A 19735-nucleotide genomic window follows, 5' to 3' on the forward strand; every position below is an offset into this window, starting at 1 on the left:
TTGGTTACTCATCACCCTTCCTCCTTTTTGTCCTTTTTCCCCTCTATTTCTATATGGTAACAAATGAGATAATATTTGTGAAGTGTAGCTTAGCACGCTGCTGGCAAGCATCAGATTGTTCCTTCTTTGCCATATCTTCTCTCATACCATCTCATATGCCTGATACAAACATTGCCTCTCCTTTCACCAATGGAATCTCTCCCTTCATGGATTGTAAGCTCGACAAGAGCGTTTTCCTGTTGCATCTTTTTTTTGCAACACTGGATACAGGGGATACAATATATTCTTGCAATTAAAAATGGAATTGAGTGAACTGTAATGTTTCTATGTAGATCTGATCATAGAGGAAAAAGTTAAGAACAAATTGATTAAATATATATCTAAGTTTACATGTATAATGAAAGATTGGCAGAATATATACAAATATTCTTTGATTAAATGAAACTAGAAATTTAGAAACTAATTATATTATCTTTTTTCTTCTTTGTTCCTAGGGTTTTGACCCACCACATCAGAGTGACACAAGAACAATTTATATAGCCAACAGATTTCCCCAAAATGGCCTTTATACTCCTCAAAAATTTGTAGATAACCGAATCATATCATCTAAGGTAAGGATCCACAAATATATATATACATACGTGTGTGTGTGTGTGTGTGTGTGTGTGTGTGTGTGTATTTATTTATTTATTTTGTAAGGCAAAGGGAGTTAAGTGGCTTGCCTAAGGCCACACAGCTAGGTAATTATTAAGTGTCTGAGACCATATTTGAACCCAGGTACTCCCAACTCCAGGGCCAGTGCTTTATCTACTATGCCATCTAGCTGCCCCCCCCCCCACAAATATATTTTTTAAACTATAGATGTTTAGCACTTGATTTTCTTTTGTGTGAAATATTTTAAAAGTTAAACATTTATTTCTTCTCCTGCACCTTTTTATCTTTCTTTGGAAAAAAGAAAAATACCCCACCAAGTTCTTGAAAGTAATATGCATAGTCCAGCAAATCATTCATTCAGCTGCCCATGTCCAAAAATATGTCTCATTCTGCACACTGAGCTCTGATCTACCTCTCTGAAGAGGTAGGTGGTAAAGCATTTATTTTTGAAAGGAAGTAATAACATTTGTGTCTTGGGGTATAAGATATTTGGGTACATATTTATATTCTTAATAATATAGGTGAATAATCAGATCATTCTAGCAAACATTCCCTTCAAAAGGTAACTTGTCCACTTATAATTTGAAATCATCAGGGTATTGAAAATTATTAGTTGTTTTTGTAGGGGGAGGGAGAATGGAAGGGGGGGGAACTGTAAAATTCAAAACCTTACCAAAAATGATAGGTAGAAACTACTATTGTATATAATTGGAAAACAAATATTAATATACTAAAAACATTATTAATTGATGCAGATAGCACATTTATTGATGTTACGAAAGTACCATCTCACTCTTTTGCTCTATACTTTTCTTATTTATTTCTTATATAAGGTGAAACCACATGGCATGCACATGGGTCCATTGGGAGGAACAAGCCCAAGCCTCTTCATTTCTCTGGGCTTCATTGGGTCTTCTCAATGAAAGTCTCCAGTGCTGGGTTCAGAGCAGGGAGGGTCTAGAATTGATCTGGTAAAAGTTGTAGCTGCCCAGAGAGGCTTTTGGTGGGATTACAGGTGAACTGCCAATAGGACTGGAGGTCAGTGGGGACTATAGCACCCTTGTGGACATGCAGACCCTGCTCATCTGGCAGGAACTCCCCCCTTGTAAAAAAGGGAAAGCACTTAAGCAGAAACACCTGATGCGGTGTCTGACAGTGTATATATAGTCTTCCTGGTGCCTCTCCTTTGAGAAGAATATATATACCATACTTACACTCCTCAATGAGATCAAAGCCAGAAAGGAACCAGGTGTTTAAAAGTATTGATAGCAGCACTTTTTAGATAGTTGAAAACTGGAGTTGGAGAAATGGGTGAACAAATTGTGGCATATAAATGAAATGGAATAATTTTATGCATAAGAAATGACAAGCATAATAAATTTAGAGAAACACGGAAAAACTTAAATGAACTGAAATCAGGAGAACAATATGCATCTTGACCAAAACAGTGTAAACAGAATAAAAAATGAAACTGAACATGAAGTAATTTTAATGACCCCAACTCAGATAAGAGTTTGGGAAAATGTAACACTCTAACTTGTTTGCTGAGGTTGTGGGGGGTGCTCTATGGTTTTTCATACACATTTTGGCAGGTTTTATTGAAATACTTTAAAGCAAAAACTTCCTTCTCGAGGACCACATATAGAATTAATATTAAATAAATAACAAAAGTCATTCATTGAGGAATAATCTTGAGGATCCATGTTTGGGCTACTCTTGTACTAAGTTTATTTAATATTTAACCCTGTGCTTTTTATAAGAGGAGGGGGAAAGGCATCTGGAATTTAGCACCTAAAAAGCAAATTAGGGGGATTGCAACAACAAAGTAGAGTTTGTATGTAGTGCTGTGTCGTGTGTTATTGTGGCTAGACTGTCTATGGGGTTTTACTGGAGAAGGAGAGACTCACTTGATGACATGACACTTAATTGTGAAACTTCTGCAGTCAGTGAACAAAGCAGTAGGGGAGGTGCTGATGATTGTGAAGTGTTTAGAAATGTCCCTCCTAAAAGGAGAAGTGAGTGAGCAGGAATGACTTGAAGTTAATGTGCATTAATTAAGTGCCTACTACATACTAGCTCTGTACTAAAAATACGGGGCGGGGGGTGGACTTGGCCTTGAGGGAGCTCAGTCTAATGGAGGAAGCAGCCTGCAAACAACTCTGTCAAAGCAAGAGAAGTTAGAGAATCAGCCCTGGGGTGGGCAGAGCTGAGGAGGCAGTGGGGATGGTCAGGGAATGGAGGTAGGAAGTGGAGTGGGTTGTCCAAGGCCACTGGATGACTGAGAGCATGGGAGGAAGCAGCAGCTGGAGACAGAGGAGGTCGGAGAAGCCAAGAGCTGATGGGGAGCTTAGTGAATAAGGGGCTGTTCAGACTAGAGGTAGGGAGACCTCCCTCCAGGATATTGCAGGGGTTCAAGATGAGGTGAGGTGAGGAAGGCCTGTATTGGCGGAGGTAGTATCAGAGGAGGGGAGAGCTCTCTAAAGGTGCTGCATCAGATTGGTAAGGGGGCTAAGAGGAGATGGGTAGCTGATGGGACAGCTCAAGCTGGTGGTGACAGCCTTGGGGACCTGAGAGGATGGGGTACCCTTGACCATAATGGGGAGATTAGGAAGAGGAGCAAGTTTGGGGGAAGTGATGATCCAGTTTGAGATGTCTAGCACATTAAGGATTAAGTTGCTAAATAGAACCACTGAGGTACAGAACACTCAGAAGCAAATAAATATCGTAGGATAGTGTCGGATAGATCCATAGACCTTAACTACTAGGGTGAGGATTCTCTCTTTTCCAACTTTTTAATCTGTTCTCAAACCTACCATAGCTTTTCTTTTCCTTAGCTCTTTGGGCTGAGATCCTTACCTTGTAGTTCTCAAAAAAATTGAAGCCATTTGCAGTGTGTACTTTACCCCCTCCTAATCTTCCTTCCCTCAGATGACTTCTGACACTTTCTCTTCCACCCCATCTCCCTTGAAGAAGTGGTCCTCTCCTTACAAAGGCCAACTGATCTCCTTGCACATGTGAGCCCATTTCTTCTAGCAGATTGTACCCCTCCTCTCTTCATTATTCTGAAGTTTCTGTCTGCTCATTGCTCTCCTATTGCCTGCTTTAAACATGTCAGAGAGTCCTCTATTTTCAAAAAAGCCCTCACTTGCTCAGACTGTTGTTTCTCTCTGAGTTCCTATATCTCTCCTCCCTGATGTGACTAAACTCCTTGAGAAGGCCATCTCTGGTCATTGCTCCTACTTTTTTCCTCTCTTCTTTCCTTTTTAACTCTGTAGTCTGAATTCCAATAGCACCAGTCAACTGAAACTGCTCTCTCCAAAGTTACAAAGGATCTCTCCATTGCCCAGTTTGATGACTTTTCTTAGACTTCATCCTTTTTGACCACTTTACAGCTGTTGACACTATTGATCACCCTCTTCTCCTTGAAAGTCTCTTTTCTCCTGGTTCTCCAGCCTATCTGCTTGCTCCTTCTTGGTTCCCTCAGGCTCCATCTCTGGACCTTTGTGCAGGTCACCTCTGCTAATCACATGGCACCCACAATGCTCAGGCCTGGGTCATCTTACCTTTTCCTTCAGGACTGATTTCACTTGGAATGTCCATTCCCATAGGTTACAATCATCATTTCTCTGCCACTGATTCCCAGATGTACTAACTGAGCCCAATCTCTCCCTTGACCTCCCAGTCACATCTCTCAAGTCCTGGTGACATCTCGAATTGGATTTTTTTTTTAGGTTTGTTTTTTTTTGCAAGGCAAATAGGATTAAGTGGCTTGCCCAAGGCCACACAGCTAGGTAATTATGAAGTGTCTGAGACTGCATTTGAACCCAGGTACTCCTGACTCCAAGGCTGGTGCTTTATCAACTACGCCACCTAGCTGCCCCTCGAATTGGATTTTATAGATTCACTGGAAATTATGATTTTTCCTCTCTCCTCAAAAGCCTGGACATTATGAAAGAAATCATAAATGAGTACTGCTCAGATCTTTTAAAATTGAAGGGTAAATCCCACATCAAATCAACTAAATCATTTCCTGAAAAAAATCTACAAAGGAAAAGTTGCAGAAATGTCATAGACCAAATCCAGAGTCTCCATGTCAAACAAAAAATTTTACAACTAGCTAGAAAGAAAGTTCAAGTACCTAAGACCAGGAATTTGATTGTTTTTTTTCCCCTTGTAAATTAGAGGACATTCCCAAAGGCAAAAAATATAGGCTTACAACCAAGAATAGCTTACCTACAAAGCTGAGTATAATACCATAAGAAGAAAAAAAATGAGACCTTTAGTGGGATAAAGGAATATCAAGAAATTCTGATGAACAAGGGGAGATCTGAGTAGGAACTTTGAAATGCAAACACAAGATTAAGTAAAACAAAATTTTTGAGCAATTGGAACAGGCTGTATACAATGATAGACTAACATTCTGATGTAGGGGAAAAAGAGTGTTCTTTCACAACCTTCATATCTTTATTGAGGAAGATAAAGTTGAAAATTAGAGAACCTGGAATGTGAATTGAACCATTTCATTTTTTTACTTTTTTGCAAGGCAATAGGTTAAGTGACTTATCCAAGGTCACACAGGTAATTATTAAATGTCTGAGTCCAGATTTGAACTAGGGTCCTTTTCACTCTAGGGTCGATGCTCTATCCACTACACCACCTGGCTGCTCCTGGATTGAAACTTTTTTTTTTTTTTTAGGTTTTTGCAAGGCAGTGGGGTTAAGTGGCTTGCCCAAGGCCACACAGCTAGGTCATTATTAAGTGTCTGAGGCCGGATTTGAACCCAGGTACTCCTGACTCCAGGTCCAGTGCTTTATCCACTGTGCCACCTAGCCGCCCCTGGATTGAAACATTTTAAAAAAGAATCGAGAGGGGAACAGAAGAAAGCACAGATAGGTAGGATAGATAGGAAATATTATATTGAGCTCGTATTTTTTTAAACAAGTCAGCAGTATGAGATAAGGATTCATGGTTTCATATTTAGTTTTTTTGTTCTTTTTTACATGGAAATACTCTTGTTTTTGGTTCTTGAAATCAGAATTTAAAAATAGATGAATGAATGAATAAATGTGATTCATAACTCAATAGAATCTTCCACTTGAAAACATTGGAGATGCATCCAAGTCCTTCTAAGAGATTATAAGTTCTATGGAAGCAGAATTTGCCATATTTTTTCTTGTTTGTCATCAATTGCAAGACAGTGTTTTATTAAATGGTCATAAATGAAACTAATGGTGAGGAGAAAGGTTATTTGAAAAGTTGCTTAGCTGTCAGTATTTCTAAGAGATTTGAATGTACTTTCCTGCAATAGCCTGTATAGATGTTATTCATGTTCAGCTACATTGCTGGTCCCATTTATAGCTTTTATGGCACTTGTCACATCTCCTCAAAGTTGACCAGTATGTACAAAAGATTTCAGTCTGCTTGGAAAAACTGGTCTGTGGCCTTGTTGGTTTTGAGCAGGAAGCATCGTGTCACGGACAGCTCGGTGTCAGGATGCTTGTCAGTGTTGCTTTTGGTGCACACTGCTGAATTTCTGCTTTTCTTCCTGTCCCTGAAATGTATGAAACAACATATAAAGACATGACTGAATTACTTCAGGTTTAGAATGACTGAGGATAATAGCTTACATTAAAAAACAGCTCTTTATAGACTTTAGTTCTTACATCTCTGAGAGATAAGTGAGTAATTATACGCATGTTACAGAAACGGAAACTGAGGTTCTGTTAACTTAACCTCAGAGAAGATCTCAGGGAAGATGTCTGGAGTCCAAAGGCTGGCACAGGTCAGAGGTAGAATTTGAATTCAAATCATCCCAATGCCTAAGCGAGTGCTCTTTCCTTCAGCCCACACTGCCTAAATTGCCTCCATCATCTGACTTTCCCTCCAGATGTTTTCCATTTTTGCATTTGGGATCAAACTGATAGATGCCAATTTTTTTCTTATTTTCTACCCTATGTCAAACTGCTAATAAATCATAAAAAGTGGACCAAAGATAAGAAAATAAGTTTCCAAAAACTTCACTTGGTTTCTTCAGTCTGTGGAAATAATTTGCCACAGTATCCAGTGGCCCATCCCCAGAGCTAGTGTGAACTCTTTGATTCAGCGACAGCTCCTAATCTTGTCTCCTCTTCTTGACTCCCTTAAATGGGGTGTCCCCCAAGGTTCTTTTCTTAGCCTTTTTTTCTTTTAACACTCAGCATCCTTATTTATTTCCATGGTTGCAACCATTATTATCCTAGACAGACAATACCACCAACCGTGTAGACATCACTCTCCCTTGATGACCCTTGGGAAGTCAGATTTCGTGCAGTCTAAAACCAAGCTTATGAATCCTCCCTTATCTCTTCAGCGGCTGCTGCTGCTACCTGGGGTTACTCTCTCTCCCTTGCCACCTCTAATATGCTGTTGAGTTTATGGTTGCTGCCATTATGGCTCTTCATATCCATTACCTTTTTGATAACAAAAAGGAAAAGTTCCTACGTAAACAAAAGAGAAATTGTTGTCATTCATTTGTTTCAGTTCTGTCTGATTCTGTGGAATCTATTTTGGGATCTTCTTGGCAAGGACAATTGAGTGGTTTGGCATTTCCTTCTCCAGCTCATTTTACAGATGAGGAAATTGAGGCAATAAGATGATGTGACTTGTTCAGGGTCACATACTAGTCAGTATCTGGCGTCGGAGTTGGACTCTGGTCTTCCTGACTCCTGGCCTAGGGCTCTAATCATTGTGTAGTTAGAATTTAAAAGGGAAAAAAAATCATTGCTTCAAACTTCTCTGATCAAAATCCTAGTATCCACTATATTTAGTAAATTGATAACAGATCTGTATGAATAAAGAGAAAGAGTGAAAACTAGTGCTCATGCCCCGCACTTTGTTAGTATCTCATTGGATCCTCACAGCATCAACATGAGGAAGGTGCTATTACGATTCCCATTTTTGCAGTTGAGGCATAAGGTTAAGTGACTTGCTCAAGGATACACAAAATGTCTGAGTTTGGATTTGCGCTTGGATTTTCCCAACTCTAGGCTCCGAGCATGCATTGTCTTATGTAGGCATTCTCCAAAAACAAAATGATCAAAGGATATATGAACAATTTTCAAGACCAAGTATAAGCTAACCACAGCCATGGGAATAAAATTCTGCAAATCACTTCATAAGAAAATGTAAATTAAAATGCCTCAGGTTAAACATCATACCTATCAAATTGATATCAATGGCAAAAACAAAGATACAAAAGACAAAAGAAAATATAGACATAGGAACTCTAATGCGTTGTTGGTGGGGATGTGAAGTACTCCAACCACTTTACAAAGCAATTTGGAACTTGACCAAATAGATAACACTCTTTTACTAGTGATTGACCTGCCCCCCAGCATATGCTCCAAACCATCAAAGAGTGGGAAAAAACCCTGTGCATGCAAATGTTTATAGCCATTGCTTTGTTATAGCAAAGAGCTGACAACAAAGTGGGGGCCTGTCAGGTAGGGAAAGTCTGAATAAATTGTCTGGATGAAAAGGAATATGATTGGGCCACCCAAAGTGAGCAAAGGGATAGATTCAGAAACCTTGGAAAACTTCTATAAACTAATGCCCAGTGAAGGAGGCCAAATTAATTAAGCCCATTGTTCATTGATTGTTACATTGTCAAGGAAATCAGAGACTTTTTTTTGGCAAAGCAGTCAAGTAATGGATTTGCTCAGGGTCACACAACTAATCAGTATCAAGTGTGTGCGGTGGAATTTGAACTCAGGTCCTCCTGATTCCAGGACCTACACTCTATCCATTGTACCACCTGGGCTGCCCTTATCTTAAAAGACATAAAGTTTTGATAGGTGTGCTTGGTATTGATCTGAAGGACTGGTGATGAGGCCCATATTTACCTTCCTCCTAGCAAATAGGAGACAGGCGAGAAGTCTAAAGAGTACAAAAAGTGGCAATTCCTTTTCACTTGAGGCCAATGAATGTATGTATTTGTTTTCCTTGACAATGTTTATTTGATAGGAGGAAAGATGGGGCGACGGGAGGGATGTAGTGACAAAGATAATCAAGAAAAAAGCAATTTAGAGGGGGCGGCTAGGTGGCGCAGTGAATAGAGCACCGGCCTTGGAGTCAGGAGTACCTGGGTTCAAATCTGACCTCAGACAATTAATAATTACCTAGCTGTGTGGCCTTGAGCAAGACACTTAACCCCATTGCCTTGAAAAATCTAAAAAAAAAAAAAGCAATTTAGATCTAATGTTCACTTAGAAAACTATGATAGAGCTCAACAATTTCATAATTCAATCTTATCTTTTTCTATTCTTTATGTATATAAGAAAATGTTAATTTGTTAATACTTTTAGGTCTATAATAAAAAGCAGAAAATTGAAATGCTTCCTGATCCCTTCTACCTGTTAAATTTCTGCTGCCTGACTTGAATGCAACTGCCACCTTGAGAAACCCAATTCCCTGGCTCACTCTCTCCCCATCTACTACATATATTTGTACTCACTTGTTTCAAAACTACCTAAGATAGGACAGGGTCTGGGTGGCTTCATTGGTCCTAGCTCAGCTAACTCCTTTCAGTGCATCCTGTCTGACTCAAATATTTCTTTCTTTTTTTAGTATACAGTCTGGAATTTTGTTCCAAAAAATTTATTTGAACAATTCAGAAGAGTAGCAAACTTTTACTTTCTTATCATCTTTTTGGTTCAGGTAAGTTCTAAATTATATTTTGATTGCTTGTAATATTCAATAAGATATTTGTTTTTTAAATAAAAAATATTGAAAGGGAGATTTTTGTAAAAGAAGCGATTGGGGAGAAAGAATTGAAAAAATAATGTTTATTATCTAGGGATGTTAAACTAAACCTTATTTAGTTTATTTGGTTTTAGGAATCAGTTTAACAAACTTCGGTTAATTAAATTTTTATTTTTGTTAAAAAGCAATGGCAAAAATGGCAGTGAATTTTCTGACAAAGTGCAAAGAGCTGGAGAAATGAACAAAAGCAAGTTATTTTCCAAGGGCTGATAATGTAAGGCAGAAATTTAGACCCATCTCTCTCAAAATTTATACTTTAACTTTTATAGTACTGACTTTCTATCTAATGTGCAGTACATACTACCTTCTGGCAAGTCATTTGCCCATTCTGCTGTCTATTGTGATGGTGAAATTGTATTTGAGAAAAGCCCATATTTGGGCTTACAGGTCCTTATTTTCTAGAAAGGAATGCCTCTAGCCTATATTAAGAAATGCAAAGAAAATTTACTTTTATCCGTTCGATAATCAGATTGCTAGTTTTTAAGGCATTCACCTGAACCTGCTATCTACATCTGCACATTAAATTGACATTGTTCACTTTCCTAGGAGTGTGGCTTCTCCACCTAGTCACACTCTTCACCTAATTAGAATGCCTGTACCTTATGAACCGCATTGTGTCAATTGATCCATTTTCTATGTTCTTCTTCCCCTTCCCCCAGTTCACGTCTTAGAATATCTCTGAAGTGCAGCAGATAAGATTTCTATTTGTTGAAACAGCTCGACAGCTTTTCTCTGGAGCTTAAAACTTGTTCTAAAACTTTGATACCGAAATGTATGCACTTGACAGTGATTAATTAAATAATGGTCTTTTTGTTTCTAGCCCATCTACTGACATTTCAGAAATTAGAATTTATCAGACTGTTTTTTTGGTGTTGTATACAGTATGATAATCTATCTGAGAGCTTTTCTCTTTTGTCATTTAAAATCACAAAAAAAATTTTTGCAGATTATTTTAGAGCTTTTAGAAGGGATGTTGAGGGATTTTCTTCCTAAATAAAGATTACACTGCATACCTACAGTGAACAATTCTACTGCACATGAAGTGATTTTTCTTTTGAAGCCACAGTCAGTTTACACTGATCCATTCATATTCTTTCCCATTTTCATTGGTCAGCGGAGCTCACATCCTTTTGTTAGTACTAGTTCTAACTAGAACACCATCGTTCCTGCAGCACACGCTATGTTTTTGATCTCTTGAGCCAGTGCCCAAAACTTGGTGGTTCAGACATGGGCTGGGCTCAGGAAAACTTGAGCCTAAATCCCCTTACTGGTACTCGCTATCTATGAGATTTGGGCAAGTAACAATTTTTCTGTCCTTCATGTTCCTCAGCTATAAAATATTAATAAATGTTGGAAAAGAGACCTTGTCCTTCACATTGATGGTGTGAAGTTGAGATTAATAATATATACTAAACTCTTTATAAATTTTAAAATACATAAATAAGAATGGTAATAATGTCTAAATCATATCACATATCAATCATAATTGCAATTTGGTTTATATCTCCAAAATATTATCTTGATAAAAAGCATCTCTCTCTAAACTCTGCCAGTTTTTTTCACTAAATTAGAACTTATGCTCAATTCAAGGATGAAAATCAGTGACCAATATTTCTAGGAGCTTTAAAAAGTATTTTATTTCTTTTGGAGTTCTGTGAAGAAATACCGTGGTGTGGTGTGGAAGACTATAATTCTTCTCTCAGAAAAATTTCCAGAAGCTCCAATCGAACCTCAGGATTATGGAAACTTTTTGCTATTTAGAAAACTTTTCTACTCTTCAAAACGTTTCGAGTATTCTGTGTAACTTCTAGTCAAAGTAAAGATAAAAATATATAGAACAATAGATTTAGACATATTGCATAATAATCCTGTGTTATTTTTCATTAAGGATCTCATTTTTCATTTAGTATTTTTATTTGGAATTAGCTTGTTTTTTAAATAGACATTTTCTCAAACTAAAAAGAGAGAGATGAGAACATACCTAACACTGCATATATTGTTAAACTTGATTGCTGTGTTGAATTTTGTTTCTTTTTCTACTCTTTAAAAAAATGAATATAGTTCACTGAATAAAGAAAGGGGAAGAGATATAATGTGATATGATATAAAAACAAAATTTAGTAATGAAGAACTTTTAAATAGAAAGTATCCTAAAAATATAACATTCTAAAATCTTTTTTTTTTTGCCCCAAATACAGCTTATGATTGATACTCCAACAAGTCCTGTTACAAGTGGACTTCCATTATTCTTTGTGATAACTGTAACCGCCATAAAGCAGGTATGAATTTGGTTCCCATCATCACTTTTCTCTAGAAGTTATTCATAAGTTCTAAATTTTTTTCTATTGTTCAGTAAATTATTGTGTAAGGTTGTGAAAATTATTTGAGTAAGAATCAGTATTTTTTATTGCATTTGAGAAGAGATGTACTTTGGCATAGTTGCTTGAGAGTGTAGCTCCAGGGTAGGAAGACCTAATGTCCGATGCCCCCCTTGAAGCATTCTGACTGGGAGAATCTACTGGTCTTTATCTGTGAAATAACAGGTCCAGTACCTTTCCCTATATTGAAAGCCTACTAAACTCAGGCAGTGGGTGGCCATCTAGTGTGATACATTTATTGTAAGTGAATATTTTCATTTGTACTTGTGTAATTATTAAATTAACTCTATACCTTTGGTACCCCCTGGCAAAGGGTTCTCTTGTCCCCTTTCTAGCACAGACTTCTCACTGTAGTTTCCCCCCATCCCCCCTTTTGTTTCTTTATTCTTAATCATCACTCTGCATTGGACAATTTTTCTAGACGCAGATTGATTTCTACTCACCTTCCTTCTTTTAGCTTCTCTCCTTCCTTTGTGTTACAGAAACAGAGTTATTGTGTACATTTTATTCTGGTTCTGCTCATTTCATTTTGCATTAATGTATGTAAGTCTGAGAGCATCCTGCTCATTATTTCTTATATCACAAAGATTCAATCATAATCATATACCAGAACTTGTTCAGCCATTCCCTAGTTGATAGGTATTCCCTCAATTTTCAATTCTTTGCCACCGGAAAAGAGTCACTATAAATGTTTTTGTACATATAGGTCCTTTTTCTTTTTATCTCTTTGGGATACAGACCTAATAGTGGTGTTGTGCCTTTGGTGCAGATTGCTCTTCAGAATGACTGAATCAGTTTACAACTCCACCAACAGTGCATTAGTTTAGTTCTCACTTTTCCACATCTTCTCCAACATTTGTTGTTTTCCTTTTCCATCATAGTAACCAAACATCATGATAGGTGTGAGATAGTACCCTTGGAATTGTTTTAGTTTGCATTTCTCCAAACATTAGTGAGTTATAACATTTTTTCATATAGTTATAGATAACTTGGATTATTTCATCTATAAACTGCCTGTTCATATCTTTTGACCATTTATCAGCTAGAGAGTGGCTCTTATTTTTTATAAATTTGAGCCAGTTCTTTATATAGTTAAGAAATGAAGTTTTTATCAGAGAAACTTGCTAACTATATTTCCCTCCATCCTATTTATTTTTCCCCTGTTGTTTCCTCTGCCTTGTCCCTCATGTGTTTTATTTCTGACTATCCCTTCTCCCAATCTACCCTCCCTTCTGTCACAACCCTCCATTTTATCCCCTTCCCCTCCTACTTGCCTTCCAATAGGGTAAGAAAGATATCTTTACTTTGAGCCAATGCCAATGAGATATTCAACTCGTATCTGCATTCAGATTGTATTGAAATGCAGATGGGAAGAGGGCATTGGAAATTCTTGGGCTCCTTTTGATCTTTCTTATCTTTCTGTAGTATTACTTTTGTTACTTGAATTTATTTACCTTATTGAAACCAGTAAAAGGAAGGCTAGTATGTGGCACTAATTCCAGTTCCAGTCTTGACTCTGTAGTTAGCTTTTTCACCTTTATATTGTCCTCTGCTCTTGAATCCTTCTCCCTTTTATCCTTTACCCAACTCATCTTTTAAACCAAACTTCCACCATCTGCTTCCTCTGTTCTTACTATATGTTGATGAATAGAGCTCTGCTGACTGGGTATATTATAAATAATATTCTCCAACTTGACCTGGGCCCTAATAAGGGGAGGTGGTTCTTTTATTCTTACCTGATTGATTTCCCTCTCTAATGCTTCTCCTACCTTTCCTTACCTGTCTTGATCAGCAGAGGACCTCACTTCCTATTTTTCTGAGTTCTGTCTTCTCCTGATTTTTGTATTTCAGAATGCTTTGACAGCATCCCTTATCTTTTCCTCCTTTTCCCCCAGTTTCTGACAAAGTAGTTGTTTTTCTTTGCTAAGAATAATCCCTCCTACACATGCCCTTGATTCCTTCCATCTCTTCTGTCTTATCCAGCAGATTGCAATCTCACTCTCTACCTTTCTTCCCCCTAATCTTCACACTTTCCCTATTTACTGTTTCTTTGCATTCTGCCTTCAAACATGTGCGTCTTCCACATCCCTTGAAAAAAATTCTTACTTAGACCCTATTATCTCTTGAAGCTATGACCCTATATCTCGTTTTTCTTTCTAGGCAAACTCCTAGACAGACACTATCTACACTCTTCCTTTCCTCTCCTCTCTTGTTCACTTCTCACCCTTTGCAGGCTGACTTTGGAGCTCATCTTTCTATTGTTGCCAGGGGCCCTCCACAGTTACCAGTAGCTTCCAGTTGCTAGATTTCTTGGTCTGTTAACAACATTCTTGACTTTTCTTCTGCACTGACATTGTTGACTACCTTCTTATCTCGACTGTTGGGGCTTATTTTCCCCTTTGCTGGTGCTTACCTTCCCTCTCTGGCTCCCTGTTCTGGGGTCACCTTCCCTTTCAGCCCGCAGTGCTTTGCACCTGAGGATCCATGGTTGGACTGAGCAGCATGCCTGCATGCATGCATGTCTTTTTTGTTTCTGTGTTCATGTCCGTGTGTGTGTGTGTGTGTGTGTGTGTGTGTGTGTGTGTGAGATTTCTGACCTTTGTTCTCCATAGGACTCTGAGAAACTAGCTTCACTTCCGTGGCCTCTGTTTGTCCATCAGTAGGCTGAGGTGTCCACTGAGACCCCCTTCCAGGGGGGTCCTTTATAAGCCTTTGACTTAGAAAACTATGCATAGGTATAAAATTATGTGTGATTCTTCAAAAAACTAGTCTAAGACTATTATTCAGAGAATGTTTCCTTTAAAAGGTTGCTAATAGCTTATTTCCTTGGCATATCTACTATTTTTTAAGATTATATTTATTTTGGGTTTTATAATTTCTCCCCTAATCTTACTCACCACTCCCCACAGAAGGCAATTTGTCAGTCTTTACATTGTTTCCATGGTATACATTGATCCAGATTGAATGTGATGAGAGAGAAATCATATCCATAAAATATAACATAAAGTATAAGAGATAGCAAGATCAGACAATAAGATATCAGATTTTTTTCCCCTAAATTAAAGTTAATAGTCCTTGGTCTTTGTTCGCACTCCACAGTTGTTTCTCTGGATACAGATAGTATTCTCCATTGCAGACAGCCCCAAACTGTCCCTGATTGTTGCACTGATGGAACAAATGAGTCCATCAAGGTTGATCATCGCCCCCATGTTGCTGTTAGGGACACACCTACTATTTCTTTTCTTTTTTTTTTTTAAGGTTTTTGCAAGTCAATGGGGTTATAAGTGGCTTGCCCTAGGCCACACAGCTAGGTAATTGTTAAGTGTCTGAGGTCAGATTTGAAGCCAGGTACTCCTGACTCCAGGGCCGGTGCTCTATCCCCTGTGCCACCTAGCCACACTTCACACATCTACTATTTCTAAATGAAAATTGTAACTTTATGTATTGCTCATTTAAACTATCAGTGTGATTCAGAGAAAAAATCTTGAATGCTGACCAAAGCATACTATTTGTACTTTTTAAAATTGGTCTAATGTTTTTTCTTTCTCATGATTTTTCCCCCATTTTCTTCTGATTCTTCTTTCATGATTAATATGGAAATGTGTTAAGCATGATTGTACATATGTAGTTTATCAAATTATTCACTGTCATGGGGAGGGAGGCAGAAAAATATGGAACTCAGTCCTATAAAGAACCAATGTTGAAAGCAATCTTTACAGGTAATTCGAAAAAAATAAATAAAACTATCATTGAGTTAAATTTAAAGGAAAATACAAGCCTAAAAACACATTTCAGGGTATGTGACCTTAAAAATTGGCAATGGATTTTTACATATGAACAAATTGCTAAGAATCTGTGTGTGTATATTTATGGATTTCACTGCTAAAGCTGATTTTTACATAGGGTTTTATTTTTAAATGTAATAAAGGTTTTATATATATTAGAACTTGGGGAGAATATCTTTACCAGAAAATATCAAGACAATTCTTACATCTAGATCCTTTTATCATATTGTTGTGATTTTTCCTTTCTCTTAATGACATTCTAAATTAAAGGAGAGACAAAAGAATCTAGTAAACATTCTGAGTGATAAAGTCTCTCAGGGAATGTTATACAAAACATATGGTATATGTAAGCATGCACTTTCCAGGTCTCTTGGTTGATACTTCTAGTTAGAAAAAAATGTAGTTCTTTCATCATTTCCTTCTTAGTCCTAAGAGAGCTTTTGTGTGTGTGTGTGTGTGTGTGTGTGTGTGTGTGTATATATGTTTTTAGAAATAATTCAGTTTGTAGAACTCCTTTGTATTTTCTACTTATTTTACAGTTCCTTTGTGAAGATCAAAGCAGCTAAGATCATAATTCTTATTATCCCCACTTTTGCAAATGAGAAAACTGAGACTCTCAGATTAAGTCCCTTAACTCATCCTCCCAGAAGTAGCCATCGGAGCAGCCTCTGACTCGGGTGGGCTGATCCCAGTGGGACCTTCTGTCCTTGTCCCTTGGGTGAGGAGGCAGCAAAAAGGGGGGAGGAGTCTAGAATTCTGGCACAGTGCCTGGTAGCAGCTCAGAGAAAGTCACAAAGAATATGGGGTCTAACCAAAAACACATTGATGGATCGACTTTGGTGCTCAAGCTGTGGTTTTCCTGTGCCCCATTTAGTGACTTCTCGTTTTTGTCAGTAGGCTGCTGCAGATGAGCCCTTGTCTTGTGTCGAAGTAGGTGGGTAGCAAGGCGTAGTGGAGAGGGAGGGCTGCCCACATCTGCCCACTGTATCCTGGACAGGCCAGTTCAACTGTACCCTGAGGGCAGGTAACACTTTTATCAACCTCAGTTGAATTCATCAAGGATTTGTTAAACACTTGTGCATTGCAGTTGCCTCATAGAGTTTTAACAAAGAAAGTAATTTATAAGCCTCAAGATACTATATAACTATAAACTATTATTATTATTATTATTATTATTAGCAGCCTACTTTGTTCATAACTATTTGTGTTTTCCTGCTCAGTATTATATAACTTTGCAGAGGAAGTTTGCACTCTCCATATAATCCACTTATAACACAGTAAGTTAGGATTTGACAGATTTGTTTTATATCTAGGTGTTTGCCATATTTTTCAATTTCCAAAGCATTAGGAGAAAAGAGAGGGAAGAGGAGCAGCATGTTATTGTAGGTTATACATTTTCACCCCTAGGTTGAGACCTATATTTAGATCACTGAAGCCCTGTGGAGCTAGAATTTGAATCTGGGAACCCTAACTCCAAATGTAGAACTTATACACTCTATATTAGACACTCCATAGTCTATGTAGCTCATCTTGAGAAATGAAAGTAGCCTCAATATTTTTGAGGATCTTCTTGCCTGTATATCATGAATCCTGTCTTATAGACATTGAGTTCTGAGCAGTATCACAAAAAAATTGAATAAATCTGAACAAAAAAGAACTGGTTCCTGATATAGAACTAATAGCAGAATTAGCTTTCTTATGTACAAACAAAGATGAGATGACATTGGAAACAATTGCTGTGGTTCTATCCTTATCTTTTCAAATGAAATGTCAGTGCTGAAAAGTTGGAAGGGGAAAAAAGGAAAATGAAAATCTCTTGCTCATCCTTGTAAGCATTATTATAATAGTTACCATAATGAGAGACCAAAAGAGTCCAGGAACTGCCTTGTCCAAGGGACATTTGATTTCTGCCAACTAGAAAGAGGGCTGGTATTGTCCTCAATAAAACAATACCAGTTTAGATTACAGACCTATTTGTAAAGCTCTTCAGATAAAGATGGGGCAAGTGTCTAAGAGCATTCTCACTCGATAAACTCATGCAAGTGAAGATGAGTCTATAGTAAGTTAGAAGATTGATCAACTCACCTCATTGCCAGAGTATCCATAGAGGAAACTGGTAGGACAGCAGAGACGGGCATCACCTCTGGGGCAATATCTTCTTCAATGAAAGAGTTGCTGTCCTATTTTGGACCCCTCCACCTCCAGGCAGAGAGCCCCCAATGAAGAAATAGAATGGCTCTTACAGGATTCCTGTGCTGACAGCCACACAGTCTTGAGAGCCCTTGAGTATCCACTTTACAAAATAGCTCAAAAGAGGGGAAAGATACCTAAAGAAAGGGGAAAGAATGGTGGCTTATGGTAAAAGCCACCAAAAAATCTGTAACTACAAGTCCCATTGTCTACTTTCTTGTCTGTGGGAGAGAAATCATGCCAGCTGCTCTGCCCAGGTAATTTTAGTGCATAAAGTGACAGGTTAGGAGGTACCAGGTAACTCTATAGTATCACCCAGCATAGGCTGATGCTCACCTGGCATTGGGGCCTCATTATATGAGAGCAACCAAAATCACGTAAAGCCAGTCAAATATTACAGTGGCCAGGTCCCCTCCAGTTGTCTTCTTTCCTAAAAATCAGGCCCTGGAGTAAGAAGGACATCTTGCACAGCAGACCTCTCACCATGCTAAACGTAATTGTACATCTCTCATGGTTTGATTGGTGCGGTTACCTTCATTGCAAAGGACTAGCAGTCTGGACAGGCTCAGGTGGAGGTGATCTGAGCAGGAGGAGCAGGGAAGGTTTCTACCAGAAGGCTGGACTTTATCAGAGAAGGAAGCTGGGGGACAGCCAGAAGGCAAGGGTCAATCCATCAACCAGAAGGGCGTAAGAAGCTGGAGAGAGAGAGGAAGGGGCGAGGAGGTGAGATCTTAAAAGACAAGGTTTGTTCTGGAGACCAGAGGGAGCCCAACAGATAAGTGGAGGATGGAGTAGAGTAGGGAGAGGCAATAGCCCTGATGTGAAGTGAGGAGGACCTGCGTAGAGCAGGACAGAGGCCCAGTATATAAAAGTTACATCAACAATGCTTTCCTTTTTTTTCTGATTTTTATGTTTTTATAGGGATATGAAGACTGGTTACGACACAAATCAGATAATGAAGTAAATGGAGCACCCGTTTATGTTGTTCGAAGTGGTGGTCTTGTGAAAACTAGATCAAAAAACATCCGGGTATGCATCTGGTAAATAGGAAGCAGTAGATTTGGGATGACTTGACTCAGAATTGTAATCAGTTTATGAAAAGACATATTTTACCCATTGTAATTCTGTGGTAGTCTTTGTTTAAGATATAATAATGAATCTTTTTTTAAAAAATAGTATTCCTAAAAAAAAGTTTAAAAGTATTCCTATGCAATTTTAGACATTTTAATTTAATTTTTCAAACCCTTTTTTTCTAGGTAGGGGATATTGTAAGAATTGCCAAAGATGAGATTTTTCCTGCTGATTTGGTACTTCTGTCTTCAGACAGAGGGGATGGTTCATGCCATGTTACTACTGCTAGCCTGGATGGGGAAACTAATCTCAAGGTGGGTAACTTTAAACATTTCTGTTTGAGTGGGATTTAATGAGATTTAGAACTAGTGAATATATTTCCGAACCCAAAATTAAGATACATAGCCTAAAATTTTTTCTTTTGTTTTATAAAGTTCTTACAGAAGTATATTACATTTAGTTTTTTTATTTTATAGAATTATAGAATGCTAGTCTTCTGCTATCATTTAGTCCATTTGTATCCCCAAGTCATAAATTGTATTTCTAGAATTTCCATTCAGTGATTGCTCATCATATTTTTGAACACCTCTAGTGATGAGAACTTTATCTATTGTGCTGATTTCTTTTTATTTATTTAAGGCAATGAGGTTAAGTGACTTGCCCATGTTCACACAGCTTGGCAATTATTAAGTGTCTGAAGGTGGATTTGAACTCAGGTCCTGACTCCAGGGCCAGTGCTCTATCCACTGTGCCCCACCTAGCTGCCCCTGTGCTGAGTTCTTTATTTGGATCCCCTTTCCCTAGCATAGTGCCCTGCACATAGTAGCTTTTTAATAAATGCCTGTTGCCAACTCCGCA

General features: G+C 38.0%; 1 protein-coding gene across 10 annotated transcripts in view; it reads left to right on the top strand.

Moving 5' to 3' along the window:
- The window catches only part of ATP11B (ATPase phospholipid transporting 11B (putative)), a 151067-nt gene that overhangs the window by 37533 nt on the left and 93799 nt on the right, over window positions 1-19735 (top strand). For all 10 annotated transcript variants that reach the window (XR_012469335.1, XM_074191008.1, XM_074191013.1 and 7 more), the window contains exons 2-6: window positions 495-611; window positions 9259-9348; window positions 11652-11732; window positions 18728-18835; window positions 19063-19191. Coding sequence is in view for 9 of the 10 variants with exons in the window: in XM_074191008.1 (XP_074047109.1) it covers window positions 495-611; window positions 9259-9348; window positions 11652-11732; window positions 18728-18835; window positions 19063-19191 (525 nt within the window). In the remaining variant the exon portion in view is untranslated. The remainder of the gene's footprint in view (window positions 1-494; window positions 612-9258; window positions 9349-11651; window positions 11733-18727; window positions 18836-19062; window positions 19192-19735) is intronic.

Source organism: Macrotis lagotis, chromosome 6, assembly GCF_037893015.1.
Source record: "Macrotis lagotis isolate mMagLag1 chromosome 6, bilby.v1.9.chrom.fasta, whole genome shotgun sequence".
Lineage (NCBI taxonomy): Eukaryota > Metazoa > Chordata > Mammalia > Peramelemorphia > Peramelidae > Macrotis > Macrotis lagotis.